Below are 19,633 nucleotides of genomic sequence, written 5' to 3'. Positions count from 1 at the left end.
TTTCAACAATCAATGACAATCAATGTGGACTTAGCCCAACCTAGACCCAAGTCTAGCCCAACATGCCCAAATTGACTAAAATCCCAAAATCCTTCAAATTGAACCCCCAATTGAACTCAAAGTCATTTCCACCCTTCACCAAGAATCTTCATTACAATCATCTACATAATGTTTATCAATTAATTGGGCTCAAAGTCATGACTAGCCTAACTCAAGCCCAAAGTTTGGCCATTTGGACCCACATTAGACCCATGCACCAAAATTAACCTAGCCATGTCAAATTGATCAAGGCATGACTTCTACAACCAACTTTTGGGTCCTAATAACCAAGCTAGACCCACTTAACCCACCCTAAATGAGCCATGGACCAAAGGTCCCCTAAATCAAGGGATTTGTTTCCTAAATTGCTTAAGCTAAAGATATCTTTGCCAAAACCCATCACCAACCCAAATTAATTGTTGTGACATATTCCTCTGAGGCTCCTGAGCCACCTAAGCACCTCCTTTGCCATTGCCGGCCGGCCTAGTTGCCGGAGCACCTCAAAATCGAGAGCCACCATACTTAAATCCTCACTCAATTAACCCATATGAGCTGTCCCATTCCCTTTGGTCAATTGCGCCGCTTAGCTCACCACCTCAACCACCACCTCAACAAGAGCTCACCACCTCAACAAGCTTTTGCACCCCTGGCCACCCCCTGCGCTCCGCACTCCGACCATGGCTATAAAAGCTCCCCTCCATGGCCAAATCTTAGTGCTGAAAATTTCTTAAGGAAACCCTGCTAACTTGCCCCCACAACATCCTTGAGACCTGCTCAGTGCAACCCAACCACCTCCCTGCCCTAATTCCCATCGCCGGAGCTCAATTTCTGAGCTCGATTTCGGTTGGAAACAGAACAAACTCCACTACATCTCCACAGTGCACCAAAATCAAATTAAACTTGCCCAAACCTTCACCACAGTGAGAGAAGAAGAAGCCCCATCAAAATCCCCTCACAGAGAGCCTCTACCCCTGACTTTGACCAACACCCGAAATCGAGCTTAGAAATTGAGCCCTAGACAATTCACCACGACCAGAGACTCCATCCCGCCCTTACTGGTGTATCTCGTTCGAGGTGGTGATTTTCAAGGGTTCGAGTGGTGTCCGACTATAGCTCGATCCCGCGAGGATATTTAACCCATTCAACTCCTCCGAACCAACCATGCCCTTCACTGCTGCACCCCCAAACAACCCTCCCTTAGCTGTGTCATAGCCCACCACGCTTCCCTTCACCTCGACAAACACCCTTCTCGCTGTTTTTGTGCACCGCCTACCACCCACCTTACTACCATCCCTCGCCATCGCCTTCCAACACCCAAACAACCCATTTTCTGCCATCTCTCTGTCCCAACATCACGAAATCCCTTCCCCTGTATCCTAGCTACTGTTCCAGCCTTGCTGAACCAGCTCTCTACCACCTAATCGCCGCTTTAGCCCATCCAACCTCAAACCCCAGTTCACAACCCCTCTCACTTTCTTTTTGCACCGACCAAGACTCCTCTTCCCTTCACGATCGCAGCCATGACCAACTCTCCTTTTTCACCGGCCAACACTCTTGGGATCCGCGAGTTTGTTAGTGTTGTGTGTTTGTTGTTTTATTTCCCTTTTGTTGTGATCTTGTAACCACTTATTTGCTTTGAATAATAATATTTGTTTTTCTCGTATCGTTTGGGTTAACACCGCATCATTTGGTATCAGAGCTAACATAACGCTAGTTCTATCCTAGGGTTACCTAGCATCAACTATAAACAAAATTTTTTTTTTCTTTCCTATCAACCACCAGACCATAGCCAAATTTTTACATAACCTTAATCTCCCTTTGCAGGTTTTCAAAATCAGCAACCCCAAATTATATTTTCTACACCATCAATTAGTCTCATACTCTCTTTTTCATCTTTCAATCTTAAACCCTAGCCATGCCACCTAGGAGATACATGCCTGGCTTATCTGGGAAGAGATATAGCGAGAGATCCACCGACTTCAGCGGAGATTGGAGGATTTTGAGGATGACACGCAGAAGGGACTTACCCTAGATGGTGACAGAGAAAGCCGAAGAGGAAAAAATGATAAAAATTTCAACCTCTTCTATAGGGAGGATTTTAGTGAAGAAGAAGAAAGACCATGACACTTGAGAATCGAAGTATTAGAAGAGACTGAGAGTGGAGCCCACATATTGAGAACATGATAATCTGATAATGAAGCGGGAGATACAACGTCAGTTTCCACCAACTTACTATAGATAGAAATTTCAGGTCACTTCTTCTAGCGACCGTTCCATCTTACAAGCAGAGTTCAACCTCAGGATCTTACAGATAAAGTATACTAGGAGAGCGCCCATGACCATCCCCATCAGAGGAAAAACTGATTCAAAATGGAAAATTCTTGAAACAATCCCACATCCCTAAATTTGTTACAGTCAGGAAGTGTTGCAAGTGTCACAGATTTGGACATGTTGAACCAGATTGTACAACCAGGGGGGTGATCTGTTTCACTGAGCAAGATGTTCTTGAAAAATTAGATAATGACATAACAAACACTGAAGACTATGAGGACATAAAGGAGGAGAACCAACTTCCAGTTGAGGAGGAAAAGATGCACCAAGTTCTAGCTGAGCTCGTGGGAGAGACTCCGACATTCGGTGAGTGTCCAAGGCATTCTTGAGTTCGAAGAACTGACATCAGAGGCTATGACAATCCCATATAAGAGAAATCCAGACCATTCAGATCTATAAACTCATTCCTGAGTTGCCCCTACTAAGGGAGGTTCAACATGTTAGAAAGGGGGAAGATTACATGTAGTTATTCAGATGTTAGATTCAGTTCAACATGGTTACCCTCATCAGATGTCCAGACATGAGTAATCCCTTCCTGGAATCTTATGAGTTCGATGGGGAAGAAAATTCTTTAACGAGATCCGGGTTAGTGGGGAAGAAGATGTCTCTTCTGAGTATTTAATAGTGAGAGTGATATAGTTTGCCACAAATTTCACTCTAGAGTTGACTTCTCATACATTGGTTTATCAGCTACATTCCACCGAGTACTTGATGTGGAAGGAGAGATTTAATGTTTAAGGAATCAAGAGTTACATTACAGGAATCTACATATGCAACTCTAGCTTATGATGTGCTAAGAAATGATACATATATATTCTATCAAGATGTGCTTTGGAATGACAACACCTACATGATCCACCTCTTAGGAGATTGCAATACTTCTGCTACCATCAATGTGGCAGACTTGACTGTGTTTTACAAGAAACAAGAGCTTCGTCGAATGAGGTGGAAGCTTCCCTACTCTAGGAGAATGATGCTGGAGCTAGGGTCGTGATACTGTAGCTGCTACATTTTTCCTATTCGATCCCTTGTCTTTTTCTATTCCCTTCGTGTTTCTATTTCCTTCCTATTCTAATTCCTTCTTATTCTAATTGCTAGTATTTATTTCAAATATGTTGTTTGTTGTTTTAGGGTTCAGTTTTTGGTTTTCCTAATTTCAGCTTTCTGTCTAGCTTGCCATTGGCAGCTGTTCTCTCTTGTAGGGTTGTTTCCGACGAAAAGTGGTGCTTCAACTGTATCTCGTCCGAGGTGATGACCTTCTCCAAGGGTTCGAGTGGTGCTCCGTCTGTAGATCGATCTCGCGGGGATATTTATCCTATTCAACTCCTCTGAAACCCCTCTTTAGCCATCCCCCTCATTGCTGCAGCCCCCGGACAACCCTCCCTCTGTTGTCCCCCAACCCACTACCCTTCCCTTCGCTGCTGCCATCATCATATTCACTGCAGCCACCCAATAAACACCCTCCTCGCTATTTTCCTACAACCGCCTACCACCTAGCTCCATTCCACGTTGCTGCCATCCCTCGCTGTCGCATTATAGCACCCAACCAACCTATTTCCCACCACCTCTCTGCTTTCCCAGCCTCACAAAATTAGCTGCTATTCCAGGCTTGTCGAACTAGGTTCCTGCTACCTAATCACTGTCCCAGCCCATACAACCCCCCACATCACAGTTCATAATAACTCAACTTTCTCCTTGCAGCCGACCAACACTCCCCTTCCATTCCCAGTCGCACCCATAAATAGATGAGTGGATCACACCCATGACGACGAGAAGTTGCTTTGGCTGTAATTTATTGAGGTAATGATTATCTCCGCCGTTTATCCGCTGTCCTGTGCCCACCTGCGAGTCCAGAAGATCAAAACCGCCCTTACTGCGACTCTAGGTGACCAAAACGCTCTGTTTGCTACTCTAGAAGACTACAGCCTTCATTCCCATGACTCCAGGTTGCCATAGCTCTTTGCCTTCGATTCCTAAAGCCGAATACTCCCTTCGATCCACCGTCTGCTCTCTCCAACACGTTTTGACGGATGGTGTGACTCCTCCCAGCACTGGCCACCTTCTAGCAGCTCGCCCGACTCCTCCGTGCAGCCACTTGTCTTGCTGTCCACCTTCAAGCAACTCGCCCGGCTCCTCCAAGCAGCCACTTGTCTTGCTGTCCATCTTCCAACTGCCCGTCCAGCCCTTCTCAGTAGTTCACTGGTCGCCTACAACACCCTCCAACAGCCACCCGCACCTGCTGCTCTATTCGCCGCTGCCTGATGTTCCTGCTTTCAGTCGCCGACAACACCTGCCTCATTGTCAACATCCCGGACCTTCCTTTGTTATTGCTAGTCTTGTTTTTATTATTGTGGGAGTCTTGAATGTATCTGAGTTATCTTTTGCGTAATAAAATTTTTTCTGTCGTCTTTGAGTAATTTTCGATATTATTTGGTATCAGATCTAGCCTAACCCTAGTTCAATCCTCGGGTTGTTTGGATTTTTAAAATTTTTTTCTCTATCCCCTTTCATTCTATTCCTTCCCTCTTTTTTTTCCTTTCCTTTCTATCTTTTTATTTTTCTTTTTGTCTTTTACCTCTTCTTCTGCAGGTCACAAACCTTTAACAATGCCCCAAAGGAGATAATTACCAGATCTTACCCGGGATGAAATATAATAGGAAATTCGTTTTCTGCAACAGAGATTAACAAAGATGGATAATGGAACCCAAGGTGAATTTACCCTCGACCTCAATCGAGAGAGTTGAATGGATGACAGTGACGGAGATTTGGGCCCATTCCACTTGGAAGCATTAGCGATTAGGAACACCGAATGCGTCTCGTTGGAATGCATTTTCAGAGGAGGCCGAGAGAAAAGATTGTATCCAGAGGCCCACGGGATTTTGATATAAATATGGATCTTAAAGAATTTGAAAGAGGTATGGATTCAGATGAGTTTATCGATTTGCTGCAATCGACTGAATAGATCTTCGAGTACAAGGATGTGCCAGAGGACAAACAGGTCAAGTTAGCTGCCATTAAATTCAAGAAGAATGACTCTTTATGGTGAGAGAATTTGCAGAGGCAGAGTAAAAGAGAAGGCGATGAGAAGATAACTAAGTAGGAAAAGATGAAGAAGGTAATGCAGAAGTACCTCCAATCTCACTATCGCCAAGACATGTTTCTGAAACTTTACAATTTGCAACAACGAGATCTTTCAGTGGAGTTCACATTCCAGCTTGACCACTTGCAACTGAAGTGCGAACTAACATAGCCAGAGGAGCACATGGTAACAAGATATCTTGGGGGTTTGAAACTTGACATTAGCAATCTGGTGCAGCTACAACTGTACTGGATGCTGGGGGATGTCCAAACTTTAGCCTTGAAGGTGGAGAGATGGCAGAAACACAATAGGCAATGACCATCCTTCAGGCCACCACCTTCAGCCAAGCAGTCGCCCGCATCTACCACAATCGACAAGGGTACCTCGAAAGGAACGAACCAAGTTGTACAGGGAAATGATAGGACAAACCAGAGTGAGAAGAAGCAGGAGAGGGGTAGCTCCTCCATTACAATATCGGCCAGGAAGTGTTTCAGGTGCCACAACTGCGACCAAATAGCCCTACGAGTCGAGTTGTCTCCTTTACAGATTAGGATGCCGTTGAGGAGGTCAACGAGGAGTCAGAGGATAGCCCAGAGGAGGAGCTTCAGCTCCATGGAGATGAGGTCGAAGTGTTGGTTATTCGACGAGTTTTGCAATTCGAGCTAGAGCGGGATCAATCCTCATCGATGCATAGTATTTTTCTCACCAAGTGCACCTTCAAGGGCAAGGTTTGGAGCTTAATCATTGACAGTGGGACTTGTGTGAACGCGTGTCAATGCTGATGATAAAGAAATCAGGATTGGACACACAAAAGCATCCCCAATCATATTCTCTTACTTGACCAAAGAAAGGAAATGAGATACGTGCAGATCAGCAGTGCCTACTTGACTTCTCCATTAGAGATCAACTACAGGAGTGAATCTGGTGCGATGTGGTTCCTATGGACGCCTGCCACATTCTGTTGGGTATGCCTTGACAGTTTGACCATAAGACTTAACTCGACGGCTTCAAGAGTACTTACTCCTTTAAGAAGGATAGGGAACGTATCGTTTTGTTACCAGTTAAGGATATAAAGGGCAATGGCAACACAGATGAAACATTAGTTCCTCTTATGGTAAACAAAATATGGAACTATTGTCCATTATAATGTCATGGCTCTTATTACTATGAAAATCTTCAGATTTTTATTATCATTTGCATTGTATCTTCATTAATGGGACGGAGAGGGGAAATAACCACAACTAGTGTCAAAAGTCTAATACACTTGCTTGTAGATGTAGAAGTCATGGATATATGGTAATATAGGCAGGCTCTCGTGATATTGAAACAAATCAGTTACCTCTAAATTATGAGAGCAAACCTGAAGTGATGCTGTAAAAGCAACAACCATTGGAGGCCATTTGAATGACCCTCTTGTGCTTGAACGTTTGAATGTCTCAATTTTTGATGTTCTTTAAAATAGTTTGAGAAATTGTATGAAAAAATTTATGGAGGAATGCCTTAAATAAACTATCTTATGTCAATAACCAGAAGACTTTGAGTCAATCCACTCCTTTTTCCCAAAGATAATATAATATTTATTTTAACCAAGACTCTAGCAACAAAAGAACTCGAAAGATGAGAAACATTCACTTGCAAAGTTTTTCCAAGGATATAACCTAAAAATTTTATTGTGGATTGGTTGAAGAATGCCATCGAATCTATGAAAAATCAATCCATAATGAGGGGTAATTGGTGGTTCCATGGACGCATTAAATTGAGATACTTTTTTTTTTCTTTTGTAGGTGAAATTGAGAGACTATTTAAACATAAGCATCTGAAAGCCATTGACATTAGTATGTATGTCTAGAGTGGAGTTGCGTGCAATTTAAATTTGATGTTATTCTTATAATGATGTGACCTGAATCACTTAATCCTACAAAGTTATTTACCTTCCAAGTTTAAATCTGATAAGAATCTGTGAATGACATCCACATTGAATTGGTATAATGAGAAATGGCCTATAATAGATTAAGAGAGACACTTAGTAAGCTCAAAGATTTCCTCCTTAGTGAAGAAAAGTATGTGTTTCCTCTGAACGAAAGATAGTTGCTTATGTTGCGATTGACTTTACTCTTGAGTAAAATATAAAGGAATATAACAGAAGGAGAGGGGTGCCATCTTGAAGTGAATAAGGCTCCCATCACATTTGCGAAAGCACGATGTTTATGAATAACAGGAGCTGTGGTATCTGAAGAAATAATGACAGGAGGAGCTTTCAAACAATTACAAACCATCAAAATAGGAAATAAAGTTTGACATGGAGGAACCTTTATGCTCCTAGGAGCATACATTCAATTGGAGAGGTGATTGTGAAAGACTTGCCACTGATGTGAGTGAGAGAGTGGCAATGATCTAGAACGAGGGAAGAAAGTTACTAGGAGAGGAGATTAATCATTGTGAGGGAGAAAATGGGCAATATGAACCATTAGGCACTGTAATATCAAGCAAAATGAAAATGTGTGGAAGCTTGTGCGTTAGAGTGCCACCGAGAGCACGAAGGTGATGGGTGTGGAAATAGTGGAAAATAAAGGTTCCACACTTGAAATTGTGCCTAGAGGGCAACATTGTAGTATGTTTTGACAAATGTGGAGAAGCAACTGTGGTTCATTCTCAAAATGATAGCTTTAACCATGGGGTTTAGAGCATACATTAAGGCTTGAAAATAATTACCATGACTAACTTCAAAATTAGTATGGCAATGTTACAAAATTGTTGGCAAATAGCAACTTAGCTAAATAATCTACTAGAGTCATTGGGAATGTATTTTTGGACAAGTTTTGTTGTTTTGGTGGTTAGATTAATAATTGATGCCCGAAATTATTGTGAGGCAAGTCGGTCAAGCACGCAAGTATACGTGTTGATCAAGTAATATTCGGAAACAAGTCCGCATATTGATCCCATGAGGAAAGTGTCAAAATATTCCTAACTGGCGAAGTTTTAGTTTACTAAACCGCCAAGCTTTGTTTGAAGATCAAATTTCAGATATGACAAGTCCTAAATTCTAATGCAGAAAGAAGCATGCAAATTGAGTTTTTGTGAAGTTTTTCAGATATGAATGGTTCATATTTCTATGATACCGATTAAATGATTTCTTTAAGTTTTCCTGTGGAACCTACGCTGTTGCTGACAACTAGGGATAAAAATTTCTCCTTAGCCTACGCTTAAGTCATAAAAAGAGTGGAAACCATCATATAGTTAAGGAGCATGTAACAATGCAACGTTTCCAAAGACTCTTTTGATCCCCTATCTAGGTTGCAAAACGCTAATGATAATATGCTTATTTCACTAGATTTTGTGGTTACCTTATTCATTCCTCTAGGCGACGGGTAGAAGTCCTACATCACATGGATTTTAACATTCTATGATGTCCGAATCAGAGTAAATTACGTCTAGAAAGTTAACATATCAACATATGAAATTCATGTACATTAAAAACTTGTAGGGAACAAAACTTCACAGATGAAAACAACGAGAAAATCACATGACCTGCATCACAGGAGCCTGAAACGAAGTCAATCATGCATGTGAAAAGAAAAGGCGAAGAATTTTATTGCTGGCATAATAACAAAGATTGTAGTGCAAGAGGTCCAGAACACTCACCTAAAGCCAATAAATCTTTAGCAACACGCCATACTTCTTTTTGTTCAATACAAGCTCTCACAAGTACCCTCATACAAAGGACACTCACCTCATCTCTCAAACTCTCAAGCACTCACAAGTAACCAATCCTATGAGTCTTCTCACCAAAGGAATAAAAAGAAAACTCCTAGGTTTGAACTAGAACCCTCAAAGCTCAGAAGAGAGCCTCCAAAGTGACCAAAAGATGTTTAGGTCATTCCCTAACTTTCTTCTTATAGCCTTGACCAAAATCAACATAAAAAATCTTTCTAAATTAATCTCTGGTCGTCCGGTGGCGTGACCACGCCCTTGGTCAGCGTGATGATGCTAGACCTGGCATAGTCATGCCAAGATATGGCGTGGTTACACCAGATCTGTGGTTACGCCAGACCTGGCGTAGTCATGCTCAAATTTGGCGTGCCTTGCCAGGTCACCCTATTTTAGTTGTTTTGAGTTCGTTATGTGCGCTCGACACCTGTAACCTGCAAAATACCATCAAGTATCTTTCGCAAGTGTCAAATCTTGATAAATAAGAAAGAAAACATGATATTTTATGCAGTGAAATCATGCAAATTTCCATTGTCTCAGTACTCAACTTAATATTGATGTAAAAATAGTAAACAACTCAATATTTAGTGTCCTTGTAACTTCAGTTCAATCATTAAGAGGGCTAACAATATTCATTCAATTAAAAATAAGAGTGAAATAAATCATAATTTTGGCATATAATCGCATAAGAATCCATATTAAATGTCAATACTGTGAACTTGGAATTAGTGGAATTAGGTTTTTTTGTTGAGAATTGGAGTTGAAATATGAACTAACAGTTTGATGTGGGAGCCAATATTTGATTACGGGAAAGATGTGATTAAATTTAGCAAGTTTATTGAATAGAGGGCTGTGTAATTATGGTTAAAATGGGCATTAAAAATATATTAATGGAGGGGGGAGGAAGGGGGAGAGAGAGAGAGAGAGAGAGAGGGATTTGCGAGAAGGGGGCAAAGTGATGAAATTTATTAGTAATATGGAAGCATAAACGTGCCAACTAAAAAAAAAAAATCTAGATTTATATGGGCATGTACCTTTTTTTATTATATCACTACAGAATGAAGCCAAATCTTTTATGTTATTTGATCTTTCCTTTTTAAGAACAATACTTCATATGAAGATTTTGCCATTATTTTAATACTTCTATATAATAATCTTAACATCATCCTGAAATCCGTGATTGCTTTCCCACCAAATCGATTTGTATAGTACTCGATTAATATATGTTTTATTGATCAATAAGTAAAATAGAAATATTGTGTCATTACTCTCAACACTTTTCCAGTAATAGATCTGACACAAAAACCAAAAAATAGTAAGTCATTTCCTTGAAATGGCGCATATTGCATTGGTTAAAAGCAAAAGGGGTTCATAATGCTAAAAGTAAAAGCGAGCAAAAAGTACGACTGATATTTGATTCCTATATGATTCCATAATCCTGAACTTCTCTTTGCTTTAAATACTAACATCAAAATATTTTTGTCCGATCATTTGACATCATTTCAATTTTTAAGATTTCATTATATGATTTGTTAGTAAAAGTATTCAATCATCTTTCGTTAAATCTCATTATCTATCTCATCCAGACCAATAGATTAAACTTCATTATTTTCCTTCAAAGCTAAATCAAATTCATGGGTTTTGAGCAATCTATATTAAACTTAATGATTTCACTGTCTTTTGCTTCTTGCTTACCATGTTCTTTGCAAAACTTCTAGTTTCAGTAGTTTCCTTTTTATTTTACATTTATAAATCACATTTAGTTGATTAATCTATTATATCTACTCACTCCACTACTAAATCACCTCAATTATAAAAACATATCGGAAAATATAGATTACATACACATGACATAAACATGATTACCATAACTGTAAAGAACCATTCATAATCAATAGCTACTTTGCAGTTGGTAGGATATGTTCTTTAATGATGGCTACTAATTTTAGTATTCTTCCAAAGTCAAAAGGAATTTAGGTCCAGAACGTTGAATTAATTTGCCTTAAAAAGAAGCTCTTTGTAAATTGCTGATAGCTGCACATTTTAAACTTAATTCTCTTTGGGATGCTTACATATTCCACTATGCCTTGCTTTTAATATAAAAATAATTGCTTTCTGAAATCCCAGGTTAATTTATAAGCTCATAATAGTTCCTAAGTTATTGGCCTTTTTTGTTTTTCCCGAGAATCCTGTTTTTGCTCACTGTTGCAGTTTCTCTCATCAAAATTCTCTGAAAACACGAGATTCTATTTTGTTCTGTTCAGTTTTTTGTTTTCCTTTTGTTTTGTGAAGTTTGCTTAATGTTCTGTATAAAATATTTATTTAATTGCTTACTGTTATTAAATCATATATTTTCTTATGGAAGATTTATTATGAATACAATTTTTATTATTTTTAAGTTAATTATCTTGACGGAGTCCGTTGCATGTAAATCAATTTGATTGAATTATCAATCTTCTAAATGAATATTTTCCTGAAGATTAAACCTTTTTTTTGGCTTATGGTGTTGATTTTCGGAAAATAAATAAGAATAATTAACGGAGCTTATTCGACATGCTTTTGCTTTGAGAAAGGCATTAATCATTTTATTTTATGCTTTTGTGGGAAATATGATGCTTTGTATATCCCCATGCTAGTTGGCAACGATATTCAACCTTCCACCAAAGTTTTTTCCTGTGCAGTGATTTAATGAATAATTCTTTTGCAGGCCTCTTGGTTTTGCCACTTTACTCTGGCCTTTCAGGGTCAGATCAGGTTAATTATTTCTGATATCATAAGTGAATCCAAAAAGCCATAATAGAACTCAAGTTTCTTTTCTTGTATATTTTTTTTTCTACAAAGGACCTCATATTTACTCAGACTCCAAGGGGGAAGAGGAAAGTTGTCATATCTACCAATATTGCCGAGACATCGCTTACATTAGAGGTAATTTGGGTGGAAGTAACTTCATGCCATGATTCATTTCATTTAGCATTATAAAAAGTAATTTACACTCTCTATTTTTCTAACTTGATGCAGGGGGTTGTTTATGTGGTGGACAGTGGATTCTCAAAGCAGCGCTTTTATAACCCTGTATGTGCCGTTTAGTCAAGTATTTTTCAGCTCCTGTTTCCTTCTACAGTAGTTTCTTTATGTTGAATTCTTGCAAGCAATGTATGTTACTATAGGAAATTTGTATCCAAAATCAGAGCAATCATGTTGCTATTTTTCCTTCCAGAAGGTTGTTTGCTCTGTCAGCTGTCATTTGTTGCAATCAAGCCTTTTTTTCTCTTTTCCAACTTTTTTTTCTCTCAACATTTATTTTCCTTTTGCAATATCCTATCAAAATTTTCTTTTGGCTAGATCTCTGACATTGAAAACTTGGTGGTGGCACCGATTTCAAAAGCTTCTGCAAAGCAGCGAGCTGGAAGAGCTGGAAGAGTACGTCCAGGAAAGTGCTTTAGGTATGTTCGGAAGCTTGTCATGACATCATCATCATCATAATCATTAGCCTTATCACAATTACATGTGGTCGATTTCATGAATTCTCATTCTACATCCATCTTTTGTTGAGTGCTACATTTTAAACATATTTTGTGCAATTTTTTTTTAATTTCTATAATTTTTACCTTTCTTCTATCACTTTTTTTAATATACTTTATCACTGCAATTATCTACCCTTCTTGAGTATTTTATACGCTTTGTTACATATGTGCATTTTATGTAAGCATATCAATCTTATAATGCACCGGATTTATGATTAGAATATTCCATAACATCAAGAAAGCTCTCACAATATATGAATTGTGAGCGACCTTATTATGCACAACAGCTTTTTAAATGTTGTTGGTTGCAAAAAATTAATAGTAGTAAAATAAAAGGGAAAACAAATTATAGCCGTACACATTTTGGGATGAATGTTCATTGCATGACATTTTTTAACAATTTAATTTAAAAAATGAGAATGTATTTTCTTCACTGTACTTAGGGATTGGCCACCATCAAAATTTTGCAATAATCAATGGAACCATAAATTTTGATTAAAACTTATTTTCTATGCAATTTTTGCCACAAACAATTATCATGCTTCATTTTCTGGACAATTTAATTTTAAAAAACAGGAAATAATTTGTGACAATACATGGTGATATGCCATCATCACAAATTCTTTTTGCTATGAATGCTACTCCCACCATCTCTTTAATATGATTTTCTTCAAGACTTGCTTCTCTTGTAAATGTTTTAGTTTTACTAATTGAATAATGAATCACAAGGTTAATTAGTTGGACTTTAGCCATACATTTCTTATAGTGGAAGTCAATATTTATTGTGTAGGACATTACATATACATGTTCATATGCTTGAACAAATGACATGACTCGCAGAATAACATGCATGAATAATGATGATAATGGGGTGGATACTAGCACCAATAAGGCATATAATTGAACTATGCATTTAGTCTTGCTTTTGTTTGAAACCATACTAGAAATAGATGGGTGCCAAAAATTGATTATTCATACCTTCTTCATGGTATATCTTATACGATACCCGATTCATAAAGGAGGTGGAGGTGATCAAGTGAGGTAGTGGAGTGGGAGGAGGATGACTAAAGGGGGCGGAAGGGGAATGGGATTTATACTTTGTCTTTTTGCATTGTTGACCCACCCTTTACTTCTTCTAAATATCTTGAGGTAGGTTTTGATGGGTATCAAGTTTGGCATAGGAACCATCCATTTCTGCAAGTAGAACTTTATTTCGTCCATATCATGCCTACCAAAATCACAGATAAGGTTTGGATTGGATGGGCTAGGGATGAACACATGATTATTGAAGGTGGAACATTTGATAATGCATTTCAATATTGGACAATGAATGCCTGATATTTGCCATTTGTTCATTGATTACTTGGTTATTTACATTATTCTCCCTTTACTAATTATTTCATGGATGAAAGTAATGGGACGAAATCCTGCTGCTCTGATATTACCTTTACTGGATGAGTCGTGGAAAAACTAACAAAGTTATCCCTTTTCAGAATCCAATATATGTGAACTAGTTCTGTTAATGATGCTTTGTGTTTTCTTTATTTTGGAAAATGCTTGATAGTAAATATTTTGATGGGTTTGCTTGGTCTCTTTGAACTGAGATGTTGTTAAGAGACTGTTATCTTCCCATGTGACGTGAGAAATTGTAGTTGTCATTCATGGTTAAGCATGAGGTTAGATATGTGAGATATTTGTCCATCTATAATATACATAATGTGGTAATATTTCTGCCAGGTTATATACTGAAGATTATTTTGTCAAGGAAATGCCAGCTGAAGGAATTCCCGAAATGCAAAGGTCAAATCTTGTTTCTTCTGTAATACAAGTATGTTTGCTTCAAAATGTCAACACTTTAATCATTAAAAAAATTTGTTCTACTTTAGTATTACATTTTTTCAACTAATTAGATTCTCGAATGATACTTTTGCTGTGAATAACTGAAAATTATTAATTTTTTTGAAGTAATTGAATTTTTGAACTTGATACTTTCTTCTTGTGATGTGGGAGTTCCAAGCGGTCCACGAGAGACCGGTTCAAGCAATTCTAACCCTCGTAGGGGTCCCATTTATTTAGTCTATCGGAACATATACATGAGCTCTTAACCTGTGATTTTGGAACTATTTTTTTTGGTTTATGCATTTTTGAAGATTGTTTTCTCTGAGTTTCTACTCTAAGGACAACTGTATTCTTTTCCTTCTATAAGTGGTGCACTTGTAGCTTATTTCAGACTAGATTGTGGATCTCCTACGGCTTTTGTGCCTGGCATTTTTGCTTTATTTCCTGTTGTCTTTTTTTTTGGATAGCAGCAGGAACTACGTTCTCATAATCCAATCTTCGTCAACTTCATATATTCTCTTCTCCCTACCATTTACACCATCTGACCACTAGATTTGTATATTCAAAACACCTCTAGGAATCCTAGAATATTGTCATTCACCCAAGCACAAAGTTGGAAGTCAGAAATATATAGCTAATATGTTAAGCCGTCGCCACTTATTGATCACTACTATGCAGTCAAAGGTAGTGGGGTTTGAAGTATTGAATGGTGCTTATGCCAATGATTAGAATTTTTAAGAGATTTGGAATCATTGCCAGGACAGACAGTATGAGTAGTTCTACTGATCAGATGACTACCTGTTCTATCAAAAATGATTGTGCATTCACATGAGTTTGCTTTGGGAAAGTATTTTGCAGGAGTGCCACAATAGTGTTATGGTGGATATTTTGGTAGAGAAAGATTTTCCTTAGTGGAAGAAAATTTTTATCGACTTTGATTAGTACAAGATATGGAGAGCCATTTCAGGCAATGCAAAGTATGCCATTTAGCTAAGGATGATTACTCTATCTATTTCATAGCTACCTTGGATGGACTCGAGCATGGATGTAGTTGTGGGTTTACCTTGGACATGGCGAAGTAATGATTCTTTTGTGGTGATGGTAGACTGCTTCCATAAGATGACACATTTTTTATCTTGCCATAAAAAGATGAAAGCTTCGCAGACTTGTAATTTAAAGAGAGATTCCATCTTCATGGTATGCACATGAATTTCTCTCGAGGTCAGGATGTGAAGTTTTTTGAGTCATTTTTGGAGGATTTTATTGGATAAACTGGGTAAAAAGCTCCAGTTCAGTTCAAGAGCGCATCTACAGACAGATGCGTAGATGGAGGTGGTGAATTGCAGTTTGAGAAATCCTTTCAGATGTTTTATGGGTAAGAACATTAAGCAGTGAGACTTAATTTGTTGTTGATTGAATTTTCTTACAATAGTTTCACCAGTCAATCAACATGTCATAACTCCTTTGAGATTCTATATGAACGCCTCACACCATTAGAAACTTCCGGCTACTGAGAATAGTATTGATGCAAAAGCTAGTGTTAGAGGGATTTGGCCCCTCCATGAAGTGGTGAGGAAAAGATTGCCAAGAAAAATACGATGTACTAGAAACAAGCTAATAAATTTAAAAGATCCCATCATATTGAGGAAGTAAAGATTCCTCACAGGTTCTTTTGGGAAGCTCAAGCTAAGAGCTAGTGACCCATTCATGATTTCCGAGGAAATTAATGGCAATGCATAAAAGATTGATCTGCCCGAAGATTATAGTATATCTGCTACTTACAATGCATTGATCTGTTGCCATACTACGAGGATTTAGAAGTTTCCAGTTAAGAAGGCGGGCCCTCTCTTACTTAGGGAGGAGCAAACCGGTCTAAGATGGCTGATTAAAACAATTCCAGCTCTCAAGGGTTGGCCACCTTCCTAGGGATTTCTATTTCCTTTGTATAGACTATTATCGGGGTTGCTTTAGCTTTGGAACATATAAATATATTGTTGGCTTCTGGTTTTGGAGCATTTTTTTTGTTTATCCATTTTTGGAGATTGTTTTTTATGATATTCTACACTAAAAAGTGCTTCAGTAATTCTTCTGTGCTAGTGTTGTGCTTGTAGCTTGTTGGGGACTATGTGGTGGATCTTTGTTGGAATGCGTGCTCGTTGATATTCCTGCTGTCTTCCTACAGGACAGAAGCTGGAACCACTTTTTTACCTTCCAATTTTTTTTGTCAAGTTCACATATTCTCGCCATTCCTTTGCTTCTTCTTGCTAGATCCGATCCTCAATCACCTTCTAGGAACCTTAGAATGGTGTTACAATGGAGCATGTTTGTTACTCTTCTCAAGAATTTTTAAGTGTTACAGGTGCAATAAAACTTTCCCTCAAAGCAAACTAAGGTCTGAGTTTGAGATTTGTTGTTTATTTTTTAAGCGACAATATTGTTGACCTCATTTTTAGTGAGGTCTTAATCTCCTACTCCCATAATCCATAATCTAGGCTTAAGAGTTTCTTGTTGACCATCCTAGCGGATTAGTAATGAAACCCACCTCCCGTAGAACTTCAAATAGCTTCTTGACTCATTTTTGTGAAGAACTCGCATGAGTGGTTCCATGCACTCAACTTCTAGTTGCAAGGGCTAAGGACCAGCATGTAGAGGGCCCGAAAATGTACGACCTTAGGTGAACCATCGGCGACTCAGCAACGCACTCACTGCACTACACATGACTTTGACTTGATTTGATTCACCCGTCGACAAACTCATCCGGACGACCCCGAATGACGATACGGACCACGCCGACGCGTATGGTTTCACGCGCGAGCGACTAGCATCGAGAGCGACTAGCACGGATATCGATGCACCTTTTTATTATTATTATTATTTTTATTTAGCGGGGAAGCGGGTTCGAGCTCAGCTTTAGTGCAATTCGGGCTAGACTCAGACGGTTAAACGATTTTCAGATTTTAAAATTTTAAAATTTCAAATTTCAAATGAAATATTTAATCCAGTTTTAATGAAATTAAATTAGGAGTTATTATATGCCAAATAAAACTCCTCCCCCCATTAGAAATTCATCAATTAACCGCCCATTATCGCGTAACAGACATTTTAAATTCCTCGAATACAAGATCCCGCTTAGCTCCTTCCTGCATTGGCATATTCCTCTCATGACGAAACTCGGCTCCCTCCTCGGCATCGAGTCTCGACTGCCAGACCCCTGCTCGCCTTCTCCCCCTCTCTGCACTGCGCCTCTTCCTTCTCTGGCCCAATTTCTTTCTTCGACACTAGAGTTCCCCGCTCGATTCCCTCTCGCGCGCGACAAAATCAGACGCTCGATCCCGTGAGCTCTTCCGCAACGTAGAAGAAGCTTCTCCCACACTCACCTCCTCCCTGCGACGAAGGAACCCACTCTCCCGCTCCTTGCGTCGAACGAAACCTCCCGCTCGACCCCGTCTCCTCTCTTCTTCCACCGATCGAACCACTCAATGCACCAAAGGGCCTCGCTCGACTCCCCCCCACCGACCGAGAGCGCTCGATCCCACTCCGGCTCATCTCCTGTCTGGATCGAAGCACCGATTGAAACAAATCTGCTGCTCGCTCGATCCCGCTCTCCCTCTGCGCTCGACAGACCCTCGTCCTCCCCTCACGCGACACCCAGCTCGATTCGACCTCCCTCTTCCTCAAGCACGCAGGAGAAGCGCCCAAATCTCTTCTTTACTCGACCGAAGCTGCTAGCCTCCTTCTCGCCAGCGAACAACAACCTCCAGACAGGTATATTCTTCCAGCTATTGCATCTTATGACTATCAAATTATTTACATAAATTTGAAATGGAATCCTCTCCACATGAATACATTCAAATATTTTGATGTTCCAATGACCATTTACTTGCTGATTTTAAATGCTCATTTGCTGGTTTTATGTTTCAAGCAATTAAATGCAATATTGTGAGGTCCCAATGACCATTTACTTGTTGATCTTAAATACTCATTTGTTAATTTCATGTTTCGAGCACTCGAAAGGAAATACTATGGGGCTCGATATAACCGTTATTCTAGGGCTTGAATGCTTCTTTGCAGGTCTATATTCTTTCATTTCCGAATGCCTCTCTTGGGGGCTGTTTTACATGTTGTTTGGTGGATTTAAACATTGCGATTTTTAGGGCTTTGTCAACTGATTCATGTACTATTTTAAAGACAATTTGTTAACTAATTTTGGAGAGTTTACACACCATTTTGGACTGAATTTCGAACTGAATTTCCTAACTGATTTTGGGATATTTAAAATTGATGCCTTGATCTTACATGAGTGCTGTTTGAGAATTTTAAAATTACTGTTTTAGGGTTGATTTTGGGAGCTTTACCTACTGTTTTGGAGGCACTATACTCATCATTTACGGGGTTGTTTTAATCACTGCTTTAAGACATTTTGGTGGGCTGACTTTGAGGTAATCTACGTACTATTTTGGCAAGACTTATGTAGCCTTTAAGTGTTGATTTACATGCGGTTTAGAATTAGTTTTACGGACCCTTTTTGCCCAATGTTTTGGGTTTCAATTGATTGTTATTTAAACGCTTTTAGGTTGATCCACTTGTTGTTTTCCCCTTTTGAATTTACTAGTTTTGGAAGCGGGTCTGCCTCATCCTTCTTTTGTTTTACTTCTTTTTAAATGGTAAAGTCATAAAGATGGGGATTGATGATTTAATTAATTGGAAGATATAGAAAACCTTAAATCACCTTAAGCATATGTTAAAGAGTAGGCTTCCTAGAGTTTTAGGAGCACACTCTAGGTGAGAGTCCATTCACCTAGTCCTCAGCATAGGCTTCATAGAGCTTAGGAACACACCCTAGGTGAGAGTCTATCCACCTAATCCTCAGCACGGTCTTCCTAGATTTTAGGAGCATACCATAGGTGAGAGTCCATCCACCTAGTCCTCGGTTTAGGCTTCCTACACTTTAGGAGCACACCCTAGGTGAGAGCCCATCCACCTAATCCTCAGTGTAGGTTTCCTAGACTTTAGGAGTACATCCTAGGTGAGAGCCCATCTACCTAATCTCTGCAGTGTAACCTCCCAAGGTTTTAGGAGCATACCCTAGGTAAGATAATCCTCGAATGCACAG

The 19,633-nt window shown here is 39.1% G+C and overlaps 1 protein-coding gene across 3 annotated transcripts in view; it reads left to right on the top strand.

Moving 5' to 3' along the window:
* The window catches only part of LOC110035894 (probable pre-mRNA-splicing factor ATP-dependent RNA helicase DEAH9), a 114,747-nt gene that overhangs the window by 32,899 nt on the left and 62,215 nt on the right, over nt 1-19,633 (top strand). For all 3 annotated transcript variants that reach the window (XM_020740217.1, XM_020740219.1, XM_020740220.1), the window contains 5 exons: nt 11,865-11,911; nt 11,999-12,082; nt 12,176-12,229; nt 12,500-12,600; nt 14,419-14,509. In XM_020740217.1, the coding sequence (XP_020595876.1) occupies nt 11,865-11,911; nt 11,999-12,082; nt 12,176-12,229; nt 12,500-12,600; nt 14,419-14,509 (377 nt within the window). The remainder of the gene's footprint in view (nt 1-11,864; nt 11,912-11,998; nt 12,083-12,175; nt 12,230-12,499; nt 12,601-14,418; nt 14,510-19,633) is intronic.

Source organism: Phalaenopsis equestris, unplaced genomic scaffold (assembly GCF_001263595.1).
Source record: "Phalaenopsis equestris unplaced genomic scaffold, ASM126359v1 Scaffold200668, whole genome shotgun sequence".
Lineage (NCBI taxonomy): Eukaryota > Viridiplantae > Streptophyta > Magnoliopsida > Asparagales > Orchidaceae > Phalaenopsis > Phalaenopsis equestris.
The sequence above is the reverse complement of the archived record's forward strand: the minus strand, read 5'-3'. Positions and strand labels throughout refer to the sequence as shown.